Genomic DNA, 25,791 nt, shown 5'->3' with positions numbered 1-25,791 from the left:
GTATTGCAGCTCAACCCAATTAATTTGAAAAGGATTGAGCTTCAGTATGATCAAGTCACCAATGGATGTGATTTCCCTGGCCTGAGAAAAGGAAATTGAGATCACCCAGGTACCACAAACTCTTCAAAACGGCTGATCAGCAGGGGTCTCAGAAGTCGGAGTATACCAGTCTAATATTGAGGGCCTTTTCTAAGGGTCGGTCATCAATCTCATAGTCTTGGAAAATCCATTTCAGCTGCTTTCATAAGACAAAGTTTGTGTGAAACTTTGTGTGAGTTCCTGGCCTGAACAGTCTGCAGGGAGCCGAACTCCCATCCTTATAGTGGTCTACGATGCTAGGAGTCCCTGACTGCCAGTGAAATACTGTCCTATAGTGCTACAGTATGCTCTCCATTCACTCAATGACCTAACACATACATTCTCTATTATCAGAACCTACCAGTCTCATATACAAGACTTCTCCCGAGTTGCACCACTTCTCTGGAATGCTCTATCCCAGACAATCAGATTAATTCCCAATTTCTACAGATTCAAGTGCAAACTAAAGACACATCTTTTCAGACAGGCCTATCACAATTCCTAATGTAAACCCTTCCGTACCGTAATTAGAATCCCTAAAATGAACCCTCCTCTCTTCCCGCTCCCACATTACCCCACACGATGTAAGGCCGTTTCAGGCTAAACTTATACGTCCAGGCACCATCTCCATGTTAAAGGACATGACTGGTGACTGCTCATTCAGTTTTATGTTTGTATAATGACAGTAACCTCTATTTTTCTCTATTAACAAAATTGCTTTGTTTGGCCGCTATCTGAGATTATTCACATTTACAACACATTTCCATAACCATGGACCTGGGGATGGTCTTATCTCTCCGCCCAGGACAAGTGACATAACTCACTACTCTCAGGAGGGGAGGGGAAGCTGAGTGCTCCATGCTTGTATTTATGAGCTGTTTATCTCCGGCTCTTCCAGTTATCAGCCGGGTAATTGAATTTTGCTGAGACAGGGAGTCCATTAAAAACAGACCTAAAAGTGAGTATATTGCAAGCTGACTCGTGGTCCTGTAGCATGTAAGTTTGGGATTCTAATCATCTAACAAATACAGCTCTGCTACATCAACTTCATACTGTGCATCTTCCAGTGATACTGTGCTAATTTATTTACAACCATCCCCCATTACTGACTGCAAGCATGTACTGCTATGAAGAGAGATAGCAGAGCTGGCTTTGTCTGGGAGATAGCAAGTGAAACCCTGCCCACCAATGTACCGAGAAAACCAGGAAGTGAACCGAGCATACAGCCTGCATGGTGAGCATGTGAGTTGGGAATACCCATTTAATATCTGTTCTTAGAACTTATTCATACAGTCTTAAAACAAAAAAATAAATCACATTGCATCAGCAAAAAAAATTAAACTTTTTTTTTTTTTTAATACATTTTCGTTATCAGGATACTGTTAGTCACCTAGCCTATGTCACCCACAACATGGACTAAAATACTGAATGCGGAGTCTGTATTGGAATTACAGCAAGCACTGATCCAGGTCCGATGTACACATGGACAGCATATGGTAGTGTGAGTAAGCCCAAAGAAGATACTACACTAAAAACAGTTACTCTACAAAGTTAAAACTGTGTAATATCTTGTAAATATTCTCGGACACTGTTCACATCATGCTAAAAGCATATATCCCAATGCAACGCTGGATCCATTACACAAAAGACACGAATAGTCCCTGATGCAACGAATGACTTAAAAAGGTCCAACAACTTCAATGCTGACAATGACTTTTGTCATTTAAAAATAAAGGAAAAAAACAAAAAAAAAAAAAGTCACTTGCAGCTTTTTTTTTTTCCATGAAATGTCACAGAATCTGCTGAGAAGAGCCCACAATGCAAATCTGCATCAATGCAATTCATGTGGCATGGTTAGTCTTATAGCCTACATAAAGAGAAGTATTTAATGTATTTTTTTTACTTGTGATGTTAAAACATATTTTTGTGAAAATCAGTTTTAGTAGATATTTCTCACCATATGGTCTCCATTCATCGCATATATGCAGACAGAATTGTGAATGCGCTCGTGCTCGCATCTCCTATCACACCTATTCCCTTCTACTTATTCACTGCAGGGTTGGAGGACCAAATAGCACTAATTGAAGACTTCATGTGATACACCACAGTGACATAAACTAGGCGTCTAGTGCAATATATATATAGCGTAGGACCAATGCGGGGAAAAATGAAGAGGAAGATAATGATGATGGCAACAGATACTATTCGTTACTTTTTATACAGTACTACTATTATTGCTTATTACTGATGGACGAAATGGTCTATAAGAAAGCTGCAGAATTGGTTGTTATAGGATGATCAATGCAGTTTCATCAAAAATAAAACAAACACACAAAAACACACATATAAATATTATACACACCATATGGAAAAAAGTATTGTTCTTCAGCTACAAAAGGGGGTTTCTGGAGTTTTTAATTGATGACATATTAGGACATCACCTGGGCCCCTGTGGATCAGCAGTGCCACTTCTGCTTCACAGGCCATGTGACATCATGTTCATCATTCACATCGTCTGATTGTGCCGTGCTACAATACCAAGGACAGCCACTAAGCAAATGTGTGGCACTGTGTTCAGCAAGTACTTAAGAGGCTGCAGCTCTCACTCAAACACTGCAACCTCTTCAAACAGCTGATCAGCTGGGGGCCTGGTGTAAGAACCCATGACGATCTTCAGTGGATGAACTATCCTAAGAATAGGTCATTGATTATTTATCCTGAAAAAACCCTTAAATCACTGAATTCAGGTGTTTCATTCCATTCCATCGCCACAAGTGCATGAAGTCCACCACCTAGCCATGCAGACATCTTTATAAATAGTTTCATGACATGGGTTTCCATGGCCGAGCAGATGTGAGCAAGCCTTACATAACCAAGCACTAGAAGAAAATGTAAAACACAATGCACACTAGTGACTCTTGGATGGAAACTTCTTCATCACAACCTGATGGGGACAAGAGGAGCAGCAACGCTGTGGCTTAAATGGGTGATAAGAATTTCTTTCCAGTTTATTGCATTTCCTGGTGTTAAAAAACGTAAAATTAGCCCTGATGTCATTCTGAAGGCCTAGATAAGGCAGAATAACATCATAACAAACATAAGGCTATGTCGGCACCTTCCCTATCACTATTTGGTCTCTAAAGAAGGATCTAAACGCTATGACTTCCTACAGTCAGTTCTCCCTAGGCTGTGCTGATGAGATCCAATCAGATCAAAATGGCGCCATCCACAGTTGGGACGATACTGACTTGGCAAAATCCTGCATCATTGCAATAAAGACTTTTGGAAAGTCGGGCATGATGTTCAAGGGGGCTTCCCAAAGAGGGCAGCATGCAGAGGCACAGTTTCCCTATTTACATCCTGGAAAACATATTTGCATATTCTTCCCACAATCCACCACAGTGGCGCGAAAAGGGCTTTGTAAGACTCCACACACCTACATGGTGGTCTCTCCCTAAGGGGTGACAATATCCCCATAATCTAGAACAGTATGTCATTGTCCATTCAACACAGAAAGGACTTTGCAGCTTCTGCTATAAAGGCAAGTGTGGTTTTGACAAGCGCTGCTGTAGGCCTCAGAGTCCTGCAGCAGTCAGTGTTTTCCCTGGTAAGATAAACACATTTACAGAAATAACACTTATACTGACTACGGAGCATACTAGTAGTAACAGGTATGTCAAAAGGCCCATGCGGACCACTCAAAAAATGAAATAGAGATGATGGTAAGAAAGGCAGCCATGTTGTGGGATTGTACTTACAACCACAAAAGGAGCTGTCCAGGATTTTAAAAACATGGCTGCATTCCAAAAACAGTGCCGCATCTTTGTCCTATTCACTTCAATGGTTTTAGACACGTGCCCTGGACAGGTATGAAACAGTTACTTATATATATATATATATATATATATATATATATATATATAAAAAAAAAAAAAAAAAAAAAAAAAAAAAGCAGCAATGTTTTTCTATAACTAGAAAACTGCTTTAAGGAAAATTCCTGCAAACACCAGGTCAAAAACAAGAGACATTTGTATGCATAATAAAACCTTATGGTTCAGTACAGGCCTTGAGGTGAATAGAGCATTCCTACTTAAAAGGATTCTACCATTAAAAAACTATTTTTTCTAGATAACACGTTGGAGTATCCTTTAGAAAGGCTATTCATCTCCTACCTTTGGAAGTGATCTCCGCCGCGCCGTTCATTCAAAACACCGGTTTGTACCGGTATGCAGGAGATGCGATGGGTGCGTCCCCATTGCTGCTCGAAAACCGACTCCAGCGCCGCCTCTGTCTTCTTCTGCATCCGCCCCTTCCTTCTTCGGCTTGACGTCGGACGCCTGCGTAGTAGCGAAATTCGCCAAACATACTGCGCATGCGCGAAATTGCAGTGTCGGCACTATGGCCGCGGGTATACGCAGTACATTTGGCGAACTTCGCCGAACAAAGCGTACTGCGCAGGCGTCCGAGCAGCAATGGGGATGCCCCCATTGCATCTCCTGCGCTGGGGCCCGCCCCCATCGCTGCGAGAGAACTAATTAGCATACCGGTACAAACCGGTATTTTGAACGAACGGCGCGGCGGAGATCACTTCCAAAGGTAGGAGACGAATAGCCTTTCGAAAGGCTATTCCGACGTGTTACCTAGAAAAAAAGTTTTTTAATGGTAGAATCCCTTTAAGGCCGGGGCCCCATCTTGTGAAAATGTGGCCAAACACTGCATTTTACAGTCTCCACCATGTGAACTTACCCTACAGGCAGTACTAGTATATATGCCCAACTGTGATATCACAAGCACATCTTCAGACTGTCTAGTCTAAGGTCCTGGACAAATAAGGTCCAAGAAAACAGAAAAAGCAGTGTATGAGCTACTTTATCATGGATCACGGACAGCAGACGGCTGAACAACTCATCCATGTGAATAAAGACTAAGATTAACCCATCTGATTATTAGACTGTATCTAACTAAAAAGAGATGGAAAAAATGGGTCAGATTTACAAAGTATTTGAAATATGAGCTTTCATAGGTTTGCAGATTTGTACCTGTGTTTGATCTCCTTCTTATACCGAAATCCCAGCTGGACGTTATATCCACAGATTGGGAGTATACGTAGCCTTGAGGTTCTCCATTCCCTTGTGCCTGTGAGTTACTTTCTCCAGACACTGAAGACGCATAAAGTTTCTCCAAGTCCACATCATGGTCAATGAGAACCATCTCACACATCCCCGTGTCATCACTAGTAACATGTGACTGGCGGATATGTGCCAAGATAATCATAGGATTGTCCAGAAAAGCCATGGTCTCCTCTCGTGGTGTAGGGGTTTCTCACAAACGAATCCAGTAATCCATAACAGCAGATTTCTAGAAAAGAGATAGAACAGGAGCTTAATATCCTATTAATATTATAAATGTGAAAGTTTGTGAGTTTGGATGTTTGTGGGTTTGTGTGTTTGGATGTTTGTTAGTCAATCACGCAAAAACCGCTCGACCGATTTGGCTGAAAGTTTCCACAAACATAGTTAATACACCCGATTGCGCAATAGGCTACTTTTCGTCACAATAGCGCACATACGTTTGTGCCAGGACCCCCACAAAACCCAAACTCACACCACCATCTCTGCAATCTCACACACTTTGGATCATAGCAAGCCACAAAATTCATATTGCCCTCTCCAGCCTCGCCCTAACCCCACACAATCACATATACATATACTTTACCACTTTGCCCCTCACCTTAACGATACTCCAGAAGGTTCTCTTTAACGCTCCGGAGCAGCCATGTTTGCCGACCCCCAGCGCTCTGACAATCCGCGACACCGCCCACCCATGTCAATACCCCTAGGAGGTCTAATAAATGCAAAAAAAAAGTTTTAAAAAAAGTAAAAAAAATATAAAAACAAATAAAAAGGATTAAAAATTCTAATCACCCCCCTTTCCCTAGAACACATATAAAAGTAGTTAAAAACTGTGAAACACATACATGTTAGGTATCCCCGCGTCCGAAATCGCCCGCTCTACAAAGCTATACAAATATTTTTCCTGTTCGGTAAACGCCGTAGCGGGAAAAATGGTCAAAAGTTCCAAACCGCCGTTTTTTCACTGTTTTGATTCTGATAAAAATTTGAATAAAAAGTGATCAAAGCAATAACATTTCCCGAAAATGGTAGAACTACAAAGTACACCCGGTCCTGCAAAAAAAGATGCCCTATACATCCCCGTACACGGACGTATAAAAAAGTTACGGCTGTCAGAATATGACGACTTTTCAAAAAAAAATTTTTTTAACACAGTTTTGGATTTTTTTAAGGGGTCAAAATGTAAATAAAACCATATAAATTTGGTATCCCCAGCATCGTAACGAAACACAGAATACAGGGGACATGTCATTTTGGTTGCACAGTGAACGCCGTAAAACCAAAGCCCGTAAGAAAGTCGCAGAAATGCATTTTTTCGTCAAATCCACCCCATTCAGAATTTTTTCCCTGCTTCCCAGTACATTATATAGAATAAATAATGGCGGCATCAGGAAGAAAAATTTGTCCCAGGAAAAATTAAGACCTCATATGGCTCTGGGAGCGGAGAAATAAAAAAGTTATGGGGTTTAGAAGGAGGGGAGTCAAAAACGAAAAACGAAAATCAAAAAATGCCATCGACGGGAAAGGGTTAACTTCAAATACTTCTGTCCCAAAGTCACTATGTAAAGTTTCTCACAACACCGTATAGCAGCTCAAATACAAATTACATCCAACACAAAAGTCTCACGTATTCTCTGAATTAGAGCAACAACAAGATACAAAGTTACATTTCATATCCCATACCTTATACATAGTACGAAAACCTAACCCGCGCCTGTATATACCCACTTCTACAATCACCGCAGACGAAGTCGCGGGTACCAGCTAGTGTACAGTATTGTATCGCCTTATGGACAGGCCAAAGGCTTTAAGAGGTGGATAACCCCTCCAAAACATGGATTTTCCTGCCACACCACCATGACCCTTGGTAGGTTTACACTGATCTGTCAGCGTTTTTGAATGGTCAACACCCCTGACTGATCCCTTTAAATGGCTCATTAAAATTTCAGTAAGACCAAATCTACAATTTAAATACACACGATATCAGACGGACAACAAAATCATGAATTTCGGTGACAAATAAAGTTCCCGCGGCCAGTGCTGTACTATCAGGCCTCATTTATACAATCCCTTTTCACTCATTCACGATCCAGTCCACGTTGTGTCTCCTTTCCCATGGCTCAAGTTAGTGCGAACGTATGATAGACACACAAATCCTAAATTAAAGTAGACAAACGCGCCCAGCTTGCATGCCGCCTTCTATCAATACGGCAAAATGCTAATTTCCTAATTAACAACCTAATTAGGTAATTATGGCGTTGCAGAAGGATGCCGCAATGAAATATGACAACATGGTCACCTCTTTATATGGCACCTGTGGGGCCTTTTCAGCTGTTACCCGCAAAGCCTGCGGTATCAATCCGAGAGCAGATGTCAAAAAGACCTTGGCATTTCTCAGCCTGGTAGATGACTGAGTGTTTGAGACAGGAATGGTTTAACTCTTTCATAGCAAAGGAAAGGTAAAGACACAATATGAATTTCTAATACCTACCAGGAAGCGGAGAAACAGATGCTTAGAAGGGGAGATTTATCGGCCGCATCAGGATCTCTGGATAGATTCTGCTCTATGAAAACTTTTACCAAATATCTCACTTATGCAAAACAAATTGTTGTTCAATTTTTTTTATTAAAAGAAAAAAATATTATTATTCACTTAAAATAATGAAACATTACGAAAATGTTTGTTTTCGACATTGTAATAAATTGTGACTCGTGTTTGAGGCCTTTATATAATCCTGGATTCACAACATAAGTACAGGATTTCTAACTGAACCTTCAACGGAGATGTAACCTCATGAACCCTCACTTAGGCCTCGCTCAGCCCACAGTAGTGCATGATGCATTCACATGACAGTTTCAGCACGCAGTATTTCACTTGCACTATTTTGTTAAACATGCCATTAATGACCGATGGATGTCGGTTCTGACTCGGGGACCTGAACCTATCTGGAGAATGAGGATCTCCCAACCCTTATCTCATGGCTGCTATGAAAGAAGAAGAGGCTGCCTATACAACTCTTTTTATTCACTTCCATGGGTGTCCCAAAAAATAATCAAACATAGAAGTAAATAAAGCAGCCACATATATTGGGATCCCCATTCTCCAATGTCGGACCAACATCCTTCATCTTTATATTGTGGATAAGCCATAAATGTCTGTCACAGAAACTCCCATTTGAAGGCATTCTCCAGGATTGTACCGAACACATTCATCCAAGTTTAGTGGGAACAGTAGGATCTGAATTATGGGACCTCTAGCAATTTATTGTTTACATAGACACATCAATCTGTACAAGCAGGGGTCTATGCAAATGATAAGAAGGAAACAGCACTTTCAGACGTATTGTTGCCCCATCATTGCACTCAACACTTGGAGGTCCCGAAGGTCAGATCCTCACATGGTAAAACATTATTGCTAGTTTATTTTAGGACAGTTCATCAATATCAGTTCAGTGATAGTCTGACACAAGAAACCCCCACTGAAGAGACTGCAGCATTCAGGAGACTGTTGCCACCTCTTCTCTGTTGATAAGCAGTGCTGTACACTGTACAGTGGATGTATCTGGTAGTATAAGCTCAGTCCCATTTGCTTGAGATAGACTGAGAGGCAAATGGGAGCCTTTTTTGCAGGCGGATTCTGCGTCAAAATCCACCTGAAGAAACACTCTGTGTGAGCATAACCTTAGATACATCACCATTAGTTAGGTCCCTGAGACCACTGATTGGCCAGCCGGTCATGCGACGCAGCAGACAACAGTGCGTCGGGAACAGGCGAGTATAATTTGTGTGTGTGTGTGTGTGTTTTGTTTTTTTTAAGTTTCCCTGACAAGAGGACAGAGATAGGCCATAAATATCTGATCGTGAGGGACGGCTTTAATAGCAGCTGAGCTACAGTAGTGGTATGTGGCCGCTACACAGGATGGAGCCAACTGCTTACAACCGTGTCTTGTATATAGTACGGGTCCCAGAAGCTGCCATCACTGGTCAGATATTTATGGTCTATCCTATATATAGGCCATATAATCCATATTCCTAAACAACCCCTTTAAGATGTGCCACTGTGTGCCAAATTTTGATGCAATTTTTAAAATAAGTAAAAGAAGTCAACAAATGCAAGGCATAATGTTAGATTTTAAGTGTTTTCCAGGCTGAACATAATGATGATTTATTCTAAAGATTAGTCCCGAATATCAAACTTATGGGGGTCAGAACATGACATCCCCACCAATCAGCTGTTCTCAGAAGCTGATACATAGAAAACGTAACAGGAAGCGGAGAGAGTGACCGGACCTGGTACAATGGATCTGGTCCCATTCATCTTAATGGAATCTAAGGTGCAGCGACTCAGCATCGCTACGAAGACAGAGAACATTGCTATCTGCCTCCTACTCCATTCTATATACATCAGCTGCTAAGAACAGCTAATTGTTGGGCATGGCGGGTGTCAGACCCCCACCAGCCTGATATTGGTGACCTATTAGGCCACTGTGAGAAATCTTGTGCAACTTAAGACTTCCTGTTTTAAGTTTACACTAACTATTAGATACTATTAGTATCTCTGCCCTATTTTGTAAACAAGAACTGAAGAATTTTAATGGAAAGCATATTAGAAAGTAATAATATGACAAAAGTTAGATAGATTGCAGATTGTAAGCCCTTGCGGGCAGTGCCCTCTACCCCACTGTGCCAGATGCTCACTGTTAGAATTATATTTGTTTTGTATATTTTGGGTACCGGATGTAAACCCTCAAATGTAAAGCACCATGGAATTGATAGTGCTATATAATTAAACAACAACAATAATTATAATAATAATAATAGTAATAATAAAAGAGGTCAATTCAATGGCTTCAAGTCATTTGCTGATTTTTTTTTTTTATGGTAGGGGTCACTGACTGGAGTCCTGACCTTCAAAGGGTTCACCAACCAGAAAAACCTGGTATCAGCAAGTCTAAATTTAGTTAAAGGAATTATCCGGGGTTAAGCTTTTATGGCCTATCCTCAGGCCAATACTCACCCTATACACTGTACAGGGCCCGAAAGCAGAAAGCTCTTTCCCTTGTGTAGCAGCTGGGAGGAGTCACTGCAGCTCAGCACTCACTGAAGTTACTATCCAGGGGGATGGGAAGAATATGCAAATCTGACTTCCATGATGTAATTAGGATGCCAGTGCCTCAGGCATGCACACCAATAGAGGGCGCTGACTGAGAATGTGCAAGTCTATCTTCCATGATGTAGGAAGACAGAGTCTCAGTCAAGCAAACCAATAGGGGACGTTCCCTTTAACATCATGCCAACCTTCTCAGAGGCCTTTGTTTGCAATGATGTTGGGATTTTACTGAGGCTCTGTCTTCCTAATTAAATCATGGAAGATAGACTTGCACATTCTCAGTGAGCGCCCTCTATTGGTGTGCATGCCTGAGGCACTGGCTTCCTAACTACATCATGGAAGTCAGATTTTAGTCAGAATGTATTCTACAGTTGTGTAGAAGTGCTATTCTTACTGTAAATATGAAAGATGCCACAGCAGAACCCTGGTGGGCACCATTTTAAAGGAAATCTGTCAGGGTGATTTGGGACACTAAACTGGGGGGAAGGAGGGGTTAGTGTACCAAAACTCTTTATTACAAAGCCATCCATGCCCACACTACAAAGAAAAAACCTTTATACTCCACGTGCTGCTGTACCCCTCACGCCGATGCAGTTCTTCAGTGAAGTCAGAGGTATATGGCTCAGCTTAAGTGCACTTGCCCTGTACTTCCAGCACTTGTGCAGTGAAGCCGGAGGGCAATATCTTTGGCTTCACTAAAGACTAAAAAGGTTCTGAAAGCACCAAAGATGAGTCCGATGAGACTTAGACTAACTTTTAGGTAAGGTTTATTTATTTTTAAATGGGGACACAGGTGGATTTAAAACAGGGCAATTTGGGACACTAAACCCCCACAGTCTACAAGGACATGTGGAAGGTTTAGTGTCCCAAATAAAACAGACAGGTTCTCTTTAAGTCGATGGGGGGACCTCAGTCACCAAAGAAATGTTATAGATCTGGCACTGTGCCATGGTTGCCAAAAAAATTATGCAGATGTGAACAAAGCCTAATACACACCTGCAATGCCTGAGATGCTGCAGAACATAATACATGCCTCAGCTGCTGCAACAACTTGCAATAAACAACTCAGCTTAGGGTTGGGCAACTGCTGAGATAGCAACCAAAAGTCAACCAAATTAAACAAAGTGATCTTATGAATTTTTTGGTTATTACAGCCATTTTATTTCACAATGCCACTAACTATGTCACTAACTGTCCACTATTCAGACAGAATATCTGGCATACAATTCATATATCAGGGAGTCACACTGGATTGCATACAGTTTGCAGGCTTACATGAGCATAGTGTGTGATATAGATAGATAGATAGATAGATAGATAGATAGATAGATAGACAGACAGACCAGCAGCAGGTGTATATGTTCATGTAGCATTTTTTTTGGGTTCAGCGGATAGGCCATCAGTAGGTTATCCATGAGAGTCCAACACATAGACCCCATACAGATCAAACCAGACTGGAAAAATCCTTTCGTGATCACTCACCCTACTTGCTGCAGAATATAACAAGACATACCTCTAGTACTGCAGAACATCAAAGTACAAACCTCCATTGTTACAGAACTTTATAATTAATACACCGACTGCTGCAAAACATCACAATACACCCCTCAGTGGCTGTAGAACCTCAAAATGGTGCTTTATCACTTGTATTTTCATAAGCTGATGCAGAACCATTACAGTAGATGCCTCAGCCAATACCAAACCACTACAATACACGCCTCAGCCAATACCAAACCTCTACAATACACGCCTCAGCCGATACAGAACCTCTACAATACACACCTCAGCTAATACAGAACCACTACAATACACGCCTCAGCCGATACAGAACCACTACAATATACGCCCCAGCCGATACCGAACCTCTACAACACACGCCTCAGCCGATACTGAACCTCTACAATACACGCCTCAGCCGATACAGAACCACTACAATACACGCCTCGGCCGATACCGAACCTCTACAATACACGCCTCGGCCGATACCGAACCTCTACAATACACGCCTCGGCCGATACCGAACCTCTACAATACACGCCTCAGCCGATACAGAACCACTACAATATACGCCCCAGCCGATACCGAACCTCTACAACACACGCCTCAGCTGATACAGACCCACTACAATGCACAAATAAGGCTACATTCTGATCTGCGTTACATTCTCTGTTAAGAGGCTCCATCACAGTGTCCATCTGAAAGCAGTGAACAAAAAAATCCTGCACGTGCGAGTTATTTGTCAAGCATTTTAAGTTTAAAAACAATGGACTATTACGGGGTCTGATGGGCTTCACATATTTGTTGTTTAACCAGTCTGCTTGTCCGTTTTTCTAGTCCTCTGACAGTCCAGAACAACAAACAGCCCAACGCTAGTGTGAACTCAAGAGTCAGCTGCTGCAGAACCTCATAGTACACACCTTGGCTGCTGCGGAACCTCATAGTACACACCTTGGCTGCTGCGGAACCTCATAGTACACACCTTGGCTGCTGCGGAACCTCATAGTACACACCTCAGCTGCAGAGCTTCCTAATAAAGCTTTTCATTATGCAATAAATCCCAGGTGTACCATGTGTAAGGGCCTTGGTAGTTGGTAGAGCTCAGCTGCCTAGGCCTGGGTGGAGTAGGTGAGGAGTAGAGGACAGTGCTATAGGTCATACACACAGCCTGCTCTCCCATATACAAGGACCTGCCTGTTCATAGTAATAGAAGTCACCTTATGGAAGCACTTGCATAGTAATATCGGAATCACAGACGTCTCGTCCTCATGTTGTTTACATCTCAGCCACACTATGGTACTGACAGGAAGTGTATCTGGAGGGTGCACAAGGAGTTAAAGTAACCATCCTCCAGACTTCACTAGAACATGTAATAATGTCGCCGTCTCCGCCGCTCACCTGACTCTGTTCCGGTAAATCGTCAAACGATTCCACGGTCTGTTGTTAGAAAACAATCAGCGGAGAATCTTTGATGACGTTCATGTCATGTGACCGGGCACATTGATGACGTGTCCGAGTCACGTGACTGATCTCAATTCTGCTAGCGAGAGGTAGACAAGCTGGGGCTAAGGAGGGGCGGAGTGTGAGGTGGACGAGAAGCTGATGGGGGCCGGGTGTAATCTGTCGCTTTCAGTCAGGGCTTATAAAGCGAAGGTTTATGGAACTGACTAAAAGCAAAAGCACATTGATGCCCGACCAATCACGGCGCGGCTTTCACTTTATAGGCTATGGTTGGAGAATGAAAGGCGCGCTGTGATTGGTTACCATGGGCAACACCATATTAGTGTCACGTAGATTTAGGCGGGTTTCATAGAGGTTCTGATACAGGAGAAAGTGTATTGTCCAACTGCAGGTGTAATGACCCAGACTGACAGCATAGCATCTTGGTCACATAAGGGTTTGGGGCTGTGACATGCTTAGGCTTCGTGGTGATTGACGTATGATGCACCATAGAAGCAAATGGTTGTTAACCTGACAGCACGCTGAATACCGCAAAGCCAATGTCACCAAATGTCCTTGGTTGTGATCCACAAGTTGCAACTAAAGATGTAAGTCGTGTGACAGCAGCCATATTGCGTCTTTAGGGCTACATGGCAACGTGTCGTAAGACAAAAAGTCGCACAGAAGTTCTCTGACTAAGGGCCCTGTCACACTAACAATTGTTCTGCTCATGAAAAAAAATGTACAACATATAAACTCACTAGCTGGTACCCGCGACTGCGTCTGCGGTGATTGTAGCAGTGGGTATATATAGGCGTGGGTAAGGTTTTCGTAGTGTGTATAAGGTATGGGATATGAAATGTAACTTTGTATCTTGTTTTTGCTGTAATTCAGAGAATACGTGAGACTTTTGTGTTGGATGTAATTTGTATTTGAGCTGCTATATATACGGTGTTGTGAGAAACGTTACATAGTGACTTTGGGACAGAGGTATTTGAAGTTAACCCCTTCCCGTCGATGGCATTTTTTGATTTTTGTTTTTCATTTTTGACTCCCCTCCTTCTAAACCCCATAACTTTTTTATTTCTCCGCTCCCAGAGTCATATGAGGTCTTAATTTTTCTTGGGACAAATTATTCTTCATGATGCCACCATTAATTATTCTATATAATGTACTGGGAAGCAGGGAAAAAATTCTGAATGGGGTGGATTTGACAAAAAAAAATGCATTTCTGCGACTTTCTTAGGGGCTTTGGTTTTATGGCGTTCACTGTGCAACCAAAATGACATGTCCCCTGTATTCTGTGTTTTGTTACGATTCCGGGGATACCAAATTTATATGGTTTTATTTACATTTTGACCCCAAAACTATGTTCAAACATTTTTTTTTGAAAAGTCGTCATATTCCGACAGCCGTAATTTTTTTATACGTCCGTGTACGGGGGTGTATAGGGCGTCTTTTTTTGCGGGGTTGGGTGTACTTTTTAGTTCTACTATTTTCGGGAAATGTTATTGCTTTGATCACTTTTTATTCAAATTTTTATCAGAATCAAAAGAGTGAAAAAATGGCGGTTTGGCACTTTTGACCATTTTTCCCGCTATGGCGTTTACCGAACAGGAAAAATATTTGTATAGCTTTGTAGAGCGGGCGATTTCGGACGCGGGGATACCTAACATGTATGTGTTTCACAGTTTTTAACTACTTTTATATGTGTTCTAGGGCAAGGGGGGTGATTTGAATTTTTAATCCTTTTTATTTGTTTTTATATTTTTTTTATTTTTATTTAAACTTTTTTTTGCATTTATTAGACTTCCTAGGGGTATTGACATGGGTGGGCGGTGTCGCGGATTGTCAGAGCGGTGGGGGTCGGCAAACATGGCTGCTCCGGAGCGTTAAAGAGCGCCTCCTGGAGTATCGTTAAGGGGAGGGGCAAAGTGGTAAAGTATATGTATATGAGATTGTGTGGGGTTAGGGGCGAGGCTGTAGAGGGCAATATGAATTTTGTTTCTTGCTATGGTCCAAAGTGTGTGAGATTGCAGAGATGGTGGTGTGAGTTTGGGTTTTGTGGGGGTCCTGGCACAAACGTATGTGCGCTGTTGTGACGAACAGTAGCCTATTGCGCAATCGAGTGTAGTGACTATGTTTGTGGAAAATTTCAGCCAAATCGGTCGAGCGGGTTTTGCGTGATTGAGGAACAAACATCCAAACACACAAACATCCAAACTCACAAACTTTCACATTTAAAATATTAATAGGATTATAGCGAATGGAGCCATTCACACATCCATTTTTTTCACAGACACTGAGGAAAAAAAATTTTGCGCTAATTTTTTGTCTCTTTTTCTACTTGTCTCAGCCATGCAGATCTATGACTCAATGAAAGCAAAACCAGACAGCACACAGATGTCATCCTCTGTCGGTGTTTTATCCATTTTTCACTTATTAATTCCTAGGTGATGCTGGACAATAAAGACGACACCATCTGTTTTTAGGGGGTTTTTTGTGGATGACACCATGAATAAAATTAATGGGACACAGCACAAACATATAAATATACCGTATATACTCGAGTATAAGCTGACCCGAATATAAGCCGAGACCCTTAATTTTACTACAAAAAAATGGGAAAACTTATTGACTTGAGTATAAGCCTAGGGGGGCGAAATGCAGCAGCTACTGGAAAATTTCAAAAATTAAAATGGTCGGAGTTTTTGGGTGCAGTAGTTGCTGGGGAAGGGGAGGGGTGTTTTGGTTGTCTGTCTGCCCCTTCCCTGAGTTTGCGGATTGAGTTTTTTTTCCCCCCAACTGGAATTCAGCCTCGCTGAATATAGGGTATCTGCAGTGCTCCTATTAACCCCTGCTGATACCTTATATTCAGTAGACCGGGCACTTTCAGACACAGGGATACCTAATGTGTATGTGTTTCACAGTAATTTTCTAATTTTATATGTATTCTAGGGAAAGGAGGGATTTTAGAACTGTTATTTTTTTTTTCACTATTTTATGGGAGACTCTATATATTACTATTGCGGCTGGTCATAGACACCCCCCTTCCCCTGAAACTGTGCTGAAAAACTAGGCTTATACTTGAGTATATACGGTACTTGAATCTGCAAAATCCATTCTTTTACATCCAGTGAAACAGATCATTTGTGTTAAAGCAGCCTTAGGGCTTGTTCACACGGGGGGACGGATTTTGACCATATTTTGACTCGGGGAGCCAAGTCAAAATATGGTCAAAACCCGCCTGCCACGATGTCGCGGTCGCTGCTTCCCCCATCCTGGAGTCGGCTCAAATGAATGGAGTACCAATGTGCTTGTCTGACTGACAGTCCATTCACCTCCACATCACTTTTTTAGAACTGTTTGATATTGTGTTGTATAACTGTTGTGCTTCCTTTTGTCATGTGGCACACCATGCAATGTAAAATAGTCATGATATCATGACATAAATTTTTGTTCACAATATTGGAAGTTGTGTGACCAAAGTTGCTTACAGTTCCTTTCACAGCTCCATATGGACTGGTGGTTTAATGTCCCAAATAGCCCAATTATATTCCTGTCCATGCCTGCAGTGAAAAAGAAAGAACGTTATACTTTTGTGGCTCCTGTACTTCTTCACGGAAGCCTGAGCAGTACACCTCGGTGTACAGCTTCGGTGCACATATGCCAGACCTGGAGCACATAAGCATTAAAGCAAAGGAGTATTTCCCTGGTTTTATTGTGCATCTGCGTAGGCACCAGAAGTACTAGAGATAGGATTGCTTTTGATATTAATGATCTATCCTTATGATAGGTCATCAATATAAGATCAATGCAGTCTGACACATGGACACCCATTGACCGATTGTGCTCACTATATGGAACTGGAAACAGAAAAACAAAAGGCTCTGTACATTGTATGGCGGCCATGCTAGAATACTGCAGCTCAGATCCTATTCACTTGAACACACACAGTGTACAGAGCCTTTAGCTTCCACTTCTTAGCATAGTTTTGGTGTCTGAGACTATTGAAAGCAGCTTATCAGTCCCTTTAGGGCTAGTTCACACGGGCACAGAGGGGGCGGATTATGGGGCGAAATCCACGTCATAATCCGCCCCCTCACAATGGTGGTCTGCATGTTACCACTAGCAGAAAAAACAAGCGAGCTGCCCTTTCTTCAGGCAGATTCCGCCCCCACGGCAGCAACCTCCGGAGTCAGCCCATTCATTTGAGCCTACTCCGGAGAGGGAAGCCGCGACTGTCAGAAGTCGTGGCAGGTGTATTTTGGCCCGAGAGTGACGTGGCTCCCCGCGTCACTCTCGGTGCCAAAATCTGCCCTTCCGTACCCCGTGTGAACGGGGCCCTAAGCTGGGCCCCATGTTTTGGAAAATCTGTTATATTTGTTGCAGATTTTGCTGTGGTTTTTTGAGCCAAAGCCAGGAGTAAGCAGGAAGGAGAGGTTTAAGAGCTTCTTAGATATTTCCCATTCTTTCTGTAACCGCTACTAGTTTTGGCTCAAAAAAACAATAAAATCTGCCACAAAAAAAAAACAAAACAAATGTGTTTCCGTAATGTGGAGCCTTAGCTTTAAAGACAACGTACCCTTCTCAATCACCCAATGATCAGCTGTTACTACGAAGGACAGTCCACAAGAGATTTAGCACAGTATAATATTTCAGCCATGGAAACTATGGCTGACCATACAATTTGTGAACTTAATGGGTCCACAAGAGCAAAACAAGCTGCGCTGTAATGGCTTTGCTGTGTACAGTGAACCCTCCTTTATGATATCTTAGTACAGTATCTGTAAAAGTAATGTAGGTTCAGTTTCTTTCATCTAAGATTTGGCTGAATTGTAGTAGTGACTAGCTTTTACCCGCGACTTCGTCTGCGGTGAGTTGAGTATTGGGCGGACACAGACGTGTGAAACTGTAAAAGTGCTTTAAAAAGTTTGGTGGGCTAGCAAATGTGATTTGATGTGTTATATTGTGTATGCTGTGATACAGACAATGTGATGTGTTATACAGCCTGTGTACAGGAGTATATATGTATCAGGTACTGTATATAGCAGTGATAGGAGATACATGTAATATATAGTATATACAGCCTGTGTACAGGAGTATATATGTATCAGGTACTGTATATAGCAGTGATAGGAGATACATGTAATATATAGTATATACAGTCTGTGTACAGGAGTATATATGTATCAGGCACTGTATATAGCAGTGATAGGAGATACATGTAATATATAGTATATACAGCCTGTGTACAGGAGTATATATGTATCAGGTACTGTATATAGTAGTGATAGGAGATACATGTAATTATATAGTATATACAGCCTGTGTACAGGAGTATATATGTATCAGGCACTGTATATAGCAGTGATAGGTAATACATGTAATATATAGTATATACAGCCTGTGTACAGGAGTATATATGTATCAGGCACTGTATATAGCAGTGATAGGTAATACATGTAATTATATAGTATATACAGCCTGTGTACAGGAGTATATATGTATCAGGCACTGTATATAGCAGTGATAGGAGATACATGTAATTATATAGTATATACAGTCTGTGTACAGGGGTATATATGTATCAGGTACTGTATATAGCAGTGATAGGAGACACATGTAATTATATAGTATATACAGCCTGTGTACAGGAGTATATATGTATCAGGCACTGTATATAGCAGTGATAGGAGAGACATGTAATTATATAGTATATACAGTCTGTGTACAGGGGTATATATGTATCAGGTACTGTATATAGCAGTGATAGGAGATACATGTAATTATATAGTATGTGTACAGGAGTATATATGTATCAGGCACTGTATATAGCAGTGATAGGTAATACATGTAATTATATAGTATATACAGCCTGTGTACAGGAGTATATATGTATCAGGTACTGTATATAGCAGTGATAGGAGATACATGTAATTACAATGTGATGTGTTGTATTGTGTATGTATAGTGCAAAGCTATATGTAAATGTGAGTGAGTAGAGTGAGGGCTACTCCTGAGGTGACAGTAAGGAGTGTGCAGGCAGGTTGAGGCAGGAAATGCCAGGCAGTGTGTGTGAGTCTATAGCTGGGGCTAGGAGTCCTGCTTTTGTGAGTCTCCTGCTAGGAAGCCATGCTGTTTAGTGGCACCAAAAGTAGCCTGCGACTCAATCCTGAGGGAAAACGATGTTTGTGGAAAATTGCACGCAAATCCGTCCAGGCGTTTTAGCGTGATTGAGGAACAAACATCCAAACTCACAAACATCCAAACACACAAACTTTCACATATATAATATTAGTAGGATAAGTAATTTGGTGATATAGTCCAAAGACTATAAAGGGAGAGTTAGAGAGCAGGCTTCAAGCATACTTGTTTCCTTGGACTTATCCATTAATACACACAACCGTTTTTGCAATCGATTGTCTTCTGCTTTTTATACTGTTCCATTGATTTCATTGGGCAGATCAGATCTGTTAAAATATATCTGGGTAGGACATGCTGAAAAATATTTGGAATGGACACACAAAATAGATTGCAAAAAACAGTTGTGTTCATGAAGCCTGAGGGCTGATATACACTAGCGCTTGTATTCCGTCTGGAAGGAGTCCGCATGGACACCCCCCGGACGGAATACAATCACAATTGGAAGCAATGTGCTGTCAAAGCTCATGGACTTTATAGACTATAATGGGGTCCGTGTGCTTGCCGCACACTGCCCATTATATATCACCAATCTATACTACACGTGCAGAAAACATGTGCAACGCTATGGCTATATAATTGTATGTTGAACAAAACCACCAAATGTTGTGTGTTCTTAGCCTAATACATTGGCCATTTGTATGGCTGCACTACCATAGTTTGGGATACTTTAGGGGCACTGTTTCAGTACAAAGAGACAACCAAGTTTTACTGCTACAAAGCTAGAGCAGAATATTGCATTGGACCACCATGTAAGGAATGTTTTATGGAAAGGCCTATTTTGATTTAATTTAATAGCACTGGTTGGGGAACAGTTAATATTTGATTTGGACATTAGATCACTGGGCTAAAATACAAGGCTCTAGTCACAACATGTTCCATTATGCCAGGAAAATATCTCAACCTTTAATTGCTTGTATAGCCTGAATGTATGCTATACAGTTACAGATACATATGCACTCATTGACAAAAAAAAAATACCGCACCAACGAGTTATTGGAATGACATGAACCTTTTTATGTGAATGTAATGATGACTAACAATAGAAGGTTGTAATACCCTGTTGGGCCACCTTTAGCCTGGATACAAAATAAGATATGGTTGGGAATGGAGGCATACAAGTTCTGTATGGTATCCTGCAAAGCATTTGCCACAGGTTCTGCAGCAGGGCTATAGATCCTGCACGCTCATAATTTGCTAAAGCTGTATTCCTTGGTGGTCCCATAAATGCTTGATTGGTGATATATCTGGCAACTGGGCAGGCCAAGGAAGTATTATAATCTGTTGGACACATTCCTTGGAAACTCTAACTGTATGTGGGTGAGCTAATGCTGAAAAATGCCAGTTGGAAACCCAGCCATTAGAGGCAACACATGTGGCTTTAGGATGTCCTGTACATGGTTTGGCCAAGTGACTCCATAGCCCTGCAGAGAATGAAACACTGGAGATCATTGACATCTTCCATAAGGGGGAATGTCAAGTCACATGGTTGGCCAGTCCCACCAAAATCAGTGGCTAAGTCCAATTTTAATTTAATGTGTAAGAGTACTCTAATCTGATCTTCATTTCTTATGACTGTTCACTTAACTCATATTTTGCTGTCTGTGTCCTCTCTGGATTTAGGAGGTATCCACAAAGAAGCTTTGACCATTAAAGTGAACCCTGGTGAAACTTGAGATACTTAGAACTTCAAGGTGGCCACGACTCATAATGAGGTACAGTAGGATCCCCAGTCCCATGTCAGTCATTGGACTCACAGCCTTGACTTATTTCCATTAGATCTTTTTCACCGTCTTTTGCATTTTCAGCTAGTAATCATCCAGAATTTACCTAGATATTTTCTTCAGTATGGAGGGAAAAGTAAGATTGATTCTGACTATACGGCAGGGCATCTCATAAATATGTTAATAGACTTGTAACTTAAAGCTATCAAAATGCCAATTAAGCAAAGCTGTCAGGAAAAAGGAGTAATATTTCTTAGGGTTAATGATAGAATTTTACCTTGGGAGCAAAGCTTTTCCTTTTAACTCTTCACTCTTTATACATTAAAATATTATGCAAAACATTTAGGCTGCCTTTACAATTTTTTTTTATTTTGTTTTGCCAAAAACAGTAAATGACCCAAAAAAAGGAATTGTCCTTTCTTTTGTAACTATGCATGACTTTTTGTTTAAAGAAGACTTTTCACAATGTCCACCAATTTAAGTTCTTGGCATCTGTTAATAGGTGCAGATTCCATTGCAGTTGGAATTTTCCCTCTGGCCCTCACCATTCCTGAGCAACAAGCGCAGTTAGTTTTATCGCCCGTTATGCTACATATTTGTATGAGGGTGTGTTCTTTTCAGGAAGAGGTGAATTTTAATAACGTTGTCTTTTGTGGGGGAATTAAAAAAAATCAGCAAATATGTCACACTGAGCCATGTGGTATAAATAATTACTTAAAGGGGTTATCCAGTTTCTGATATTCATGGCCTGTCCTTAAGTAAAGCCATTGATATTAGATCTACAAGGTTCCTACACCCAGGTTCCTTGCAGAGAAACTGTACCAAAACAGTGTAGTTCCCGGTTTTGTTAACATGCCAGGAGCAATGCTGCTCATTCTCCATACAAACTTTATCGGCAGATGTAGGTACTGCAGAGCTATGCCACTGTTCACATCTTTAGACTACAGTTCATTAAAGTGGTTTTTCCATCTCAATATTTATGGTTGTATCCATAGGATCCTTACTAATATTATACTAATATTATAAATTGTGTGTTTGGATGTTTGTTCCGCAATCACGCTGCAACGGACGAACAGATTTCACTCAAATTTTGCATATACCTAGAATGGCACCCGGAAAAGAACATAGGCACCTCACCATCCCCGTATATTGTCAAGATTGCTGACCACAGGCACCGGATTCACAGTCGGTGTAGGCTGCAGGACCTGAGATGACGTCAGACGCAGGGCTCCGCTTGGACCAGAGGACTGCAGGGGCAGAACTATAGAGCCAGAAACCGGCCGCACACTGACATGAAGAAAATGGCGTTGTGCATGCCAGCAGCCGAGAGCCGCACATGCTGACATCGCTGGAGGCCGGTGCACGGCGTGAAGCGGTGAGTACGCCGGGGGTCAGAAGGGGTAGAGGGAACTGTGCCGAAGTCCCGCGAACCGCCATGTATCTGTGCCGCGTGCCGTGCATGGCCGCAGCAGCTGCACGGTCTGCCAACCCTATACACGGGGAGCCTGGAGTGGGGTGGAGTGAGGCCGGGCTCGCAGATTCAGGTGGGTGGGTAGGGAGGGGGAAAGGGGGCACAGGTTGGGGGGGCCTTTAGGGTGGGGGAAAGGGGGCACAGGTTGGGGAGCCTTTAGGGTGGGGGAAAGGGGGCACGAGGTGGGGGGGTAAGGGGCGAGGGAATGGAGGACCGGGTACGGAAAAAGGTGGGAGGGCCAGGGGGAGAGGATGGGAAGGGAGCCAGCAGGGCGCAAGGTGGGGGTCCACTGGTGTTGGACGGGCCCGCTGTAGCCACAAGGCAAAGACGGGGGGCTGGGACAGCACTGCAGGTGTGTCGCGCAGGGGGTGAGGGGGCTGCGGACGAAGTCGCAGGTAATGCTAGTATGCTATAAAAACTATACAGATTTGGGTCCCACCTCTCGCATCCACTTCTCTATCAAGAAAAAGCCTGTTCTGTTAAGGTAAATTCACATGGGTTTTTTTGGTCAACATTTTGGGGCCGTATTCACCTCAAAATCCTGACCAAAAAGACGGCTCCCGTTGAAATCAATGGGAGTCGGTCAGGTCAGGCTGTTTGTTCCAGCTCCCAGAAAAAAGAACAGACATGCTCATTCTTCAGGTCGTTTTGCCTCACTCATTGGGAGCAGAGTGCGCAATCGGATGCTGGTGCACTGCACGGGTATCCAGTCACGGCTACCCGGTTTTTGGTCCGGAAACTGAGGTGGCCTCCGCCTCAGTTTCTGGACCAAAAAACCCAGTGTGAACTTACCCTTACCGAAATAACTCAGTGATGCTGAGGTCTCACGTTGCAGAAATGCAGCTTTTTTTGTTGCAGATTTTGCTGCGGTTTTTTGAGCCAAAGCCAGGAGTAGATTGAGCAGAAGGTAGAAGTATAAGAGCTTCTTATATATTTTTGTTTCCGCAACGTGGGGTTTCAGCCTGAAAGTGAAAAAGTGAATGGTGAGACGCATGCTTACATTAGCCCTCTCCATTAATATATAGGGGTCTTATCTCTCCATATTTATGACATATCCTATGGATATAGCCATTAATACCTCTTTAAGACTGCCATAGTATAAAATATAGATTTTTTTGTTTCATGGCAAACCATTTGATTTAAAAATATGTGGGAGATTTTATTACAAAAATACAATAATGCAATAAAAACAATAATTTATTCCACTACCGCAACGCTCCTATACATACTATACACACGACATCTACAGAAAAAACGGCAACGTGATGCTGTATAAAGAGCTGTGGATGGGAGTTATAACAGGTACAACGCAAGTATTTTAACAAATATTGATCCACTATATAAAATGCAAAATGTTTTTACGGCTCAATAAAAGAGTTTATTACTCCCTCTTACACTCCTACGGGTCTACAGTCATAAATGTACTTGACATGAACTTTGCCGGCATGTGTGCAGTCTCACTGTTTGTGTAATGTAGCTTAATGTACAGAACAATGCTGAGAAGTAATATCTGCTTTGATAGCAAAAGTACCAAACTGTGTGTCAGATTAAAGTTGCTATTAAAAGTCACATTATTTAGCACTTTTATGCTTCCACCTGTGTGGAAGAAATGATGCAGAGCTCAATATGTTCAGCTGAGGTCAGTCTATACAGATACTCTTTTATTATTTAAGTTTGCTTCTTACATTGTACATTTGATCTCCAGCTGTGCAGAAATCAAAGTACATCTACATACAATAGGTATATGCAGTGTTCTATATAGTTTTATAGTTTAACGGATTAACCACTTTGTTACCAGATAAGTTTAGTAATAATGGTAATAATTATGCACATGCAATGCAAATCAATGAGTTGACCATCACGGAAGACCAAGACGGACTTCAGCAGAGATTTCAGAGTGAATGCCAGTTTTGGAGGGGAGGAGAAAAATACAAAAATAAGCATGAATAGAAGTTTGCAATGTTGATTTTGTTGAAAATGTAGTAACCATTTAATAGCCGGTTCATATGTGGCAAAACAATCAAATTCTGTAGGTTTTTTAATGTTATATCAAATTCATTATTGCTGTACATTCTGCAGGCAAAAAGCTGAATATTTACAGACACATTTGTAGCAAAAACCAAAAGGTTCAAGCCTCAGATTTTTGCCTTCATTTGTATACTTTAAAGGGATTCTATCAGTAGAATTCCCTTTTTTAACTAAGTATCCGTAGGAATAGCCTTAAAGGGGTTGTCCCATCACAAGGATCCTATCTATACTGCTTGTTAATGTGAATGTAAGACTTTTCCTAAATACAATGCTTCAGCAAAACTGCTTTGTTTGTCCATTATCTTACTTTATTCATTTTTTTTGACACATCCCTTGACTTATCTGGTCATAAGTCAAGTGATGTATCTGCTGCTCTGAGGGGGGAGGGAGGAGGGGCTAAGTGCACGGGAGCGAGCCTGGAGGGGGGTAGTTTACACTTTGGGGGGAGGGAAGGGGCCACCAATACAGACCCGGCATCCGCTGTAATAGAGAGGCGGATGCCGGTGAGTGTAGATGCCGGCAACGGTGAAGCCAGCAGCAGCAGGAGCGATGCTGCTATTCCGGAGGGGTGGCGGAGGAGCGGAATAGCAGCATCGGTCCTGCTGCTGCTGGCTTCACCGTTGCCGGCGTCTACACTCCCCGGCATCCGCCTCTCTATTACAACGGATGCCGGGTCTGTATTACATTGTGAAGGCTGTACGTCCGATGCCTAGTGCATCGGCAGCGCACACGCAGGGCCAGCGGCATAGAAGCGACGACTTCTCGCCGCTGGCTTTGCATACGTAACCCTGCCCACCAATGACATAACAAAGCCAGAAGACAGAAGAATTTACTGCAGCGAAGACTAGCGAGTATGCAATGTGGGACAACCCCTTTAAAGGCTATTCTTCTCTTACCTTGGATGATGACACAAAGGAACGTGGGAGAAGAGACGGTCCAAAAAAGAAGATGGAGGCGTCACTGGAGAGTTTTCGAACAGCACAGGAGATGCCCCTTGTGTTGTTTGAGTGTAGGGGCATGCCTTCAGTACCATCTGAAAACTCATTTACATATGGAAGAAAGACGGAATTTCTCAGGAACGGCAGCATGGATCAGAATGATAAAGGT

General features: G+C 42.1%; 1 protein-coding gene across 1 annotated transcript in view; it reads right to left on the bottom strand.

The window, feature by feature from the left end:
* MAPKAP1 (MAPK associated protein 1) overlaps window positions 1–13,332 on the bottom strand; it is a 131,748-nt gene extending 118,416 nt beyond the window's left edge. Inside the window, exons 1-2 of the mRNA XM_075260198.1 lie at window positions 13,216–13,332; window positions 5,118–5,436 (exon numbers count right to left, since the gene is read on the bottom strand). Coding sequence (XP_075116299.1) covers window positions 5,118–5,373 — 256 coding nt within the window. The 5' untranslated portion in view covers window positions 5,374–5,436; window positions 13,216–13,332. The remainder of the gene's footprint in view (window positions 1–5,117; window positions 5,437–13,215) is intronic.
* Between the last annotated feature and the right edge of the window lie 12,459 nt (window positions 13,333–25,791).

Source organism: Leptodactylus fuscus, chromosome 11, assembly GCF_031893055.1.
Source record: "Leptodactylus fuscus isolate aLepFus1 chromosome 11, aLepFus1.hap2, whole genome shotgun sequence".
Taxonomy (NCBI): domain Eukaryota; kingdom Metazoa; phylum Chordata; class Amphibia; order Anura; family Leptodactylidae; genus Leptodactylus; species Leptodactylus fuscus.
Note: the sequence above shows the minus strand (reverse complement) of the source record. Positions and strands in the feature narration are given on the sequence as shown.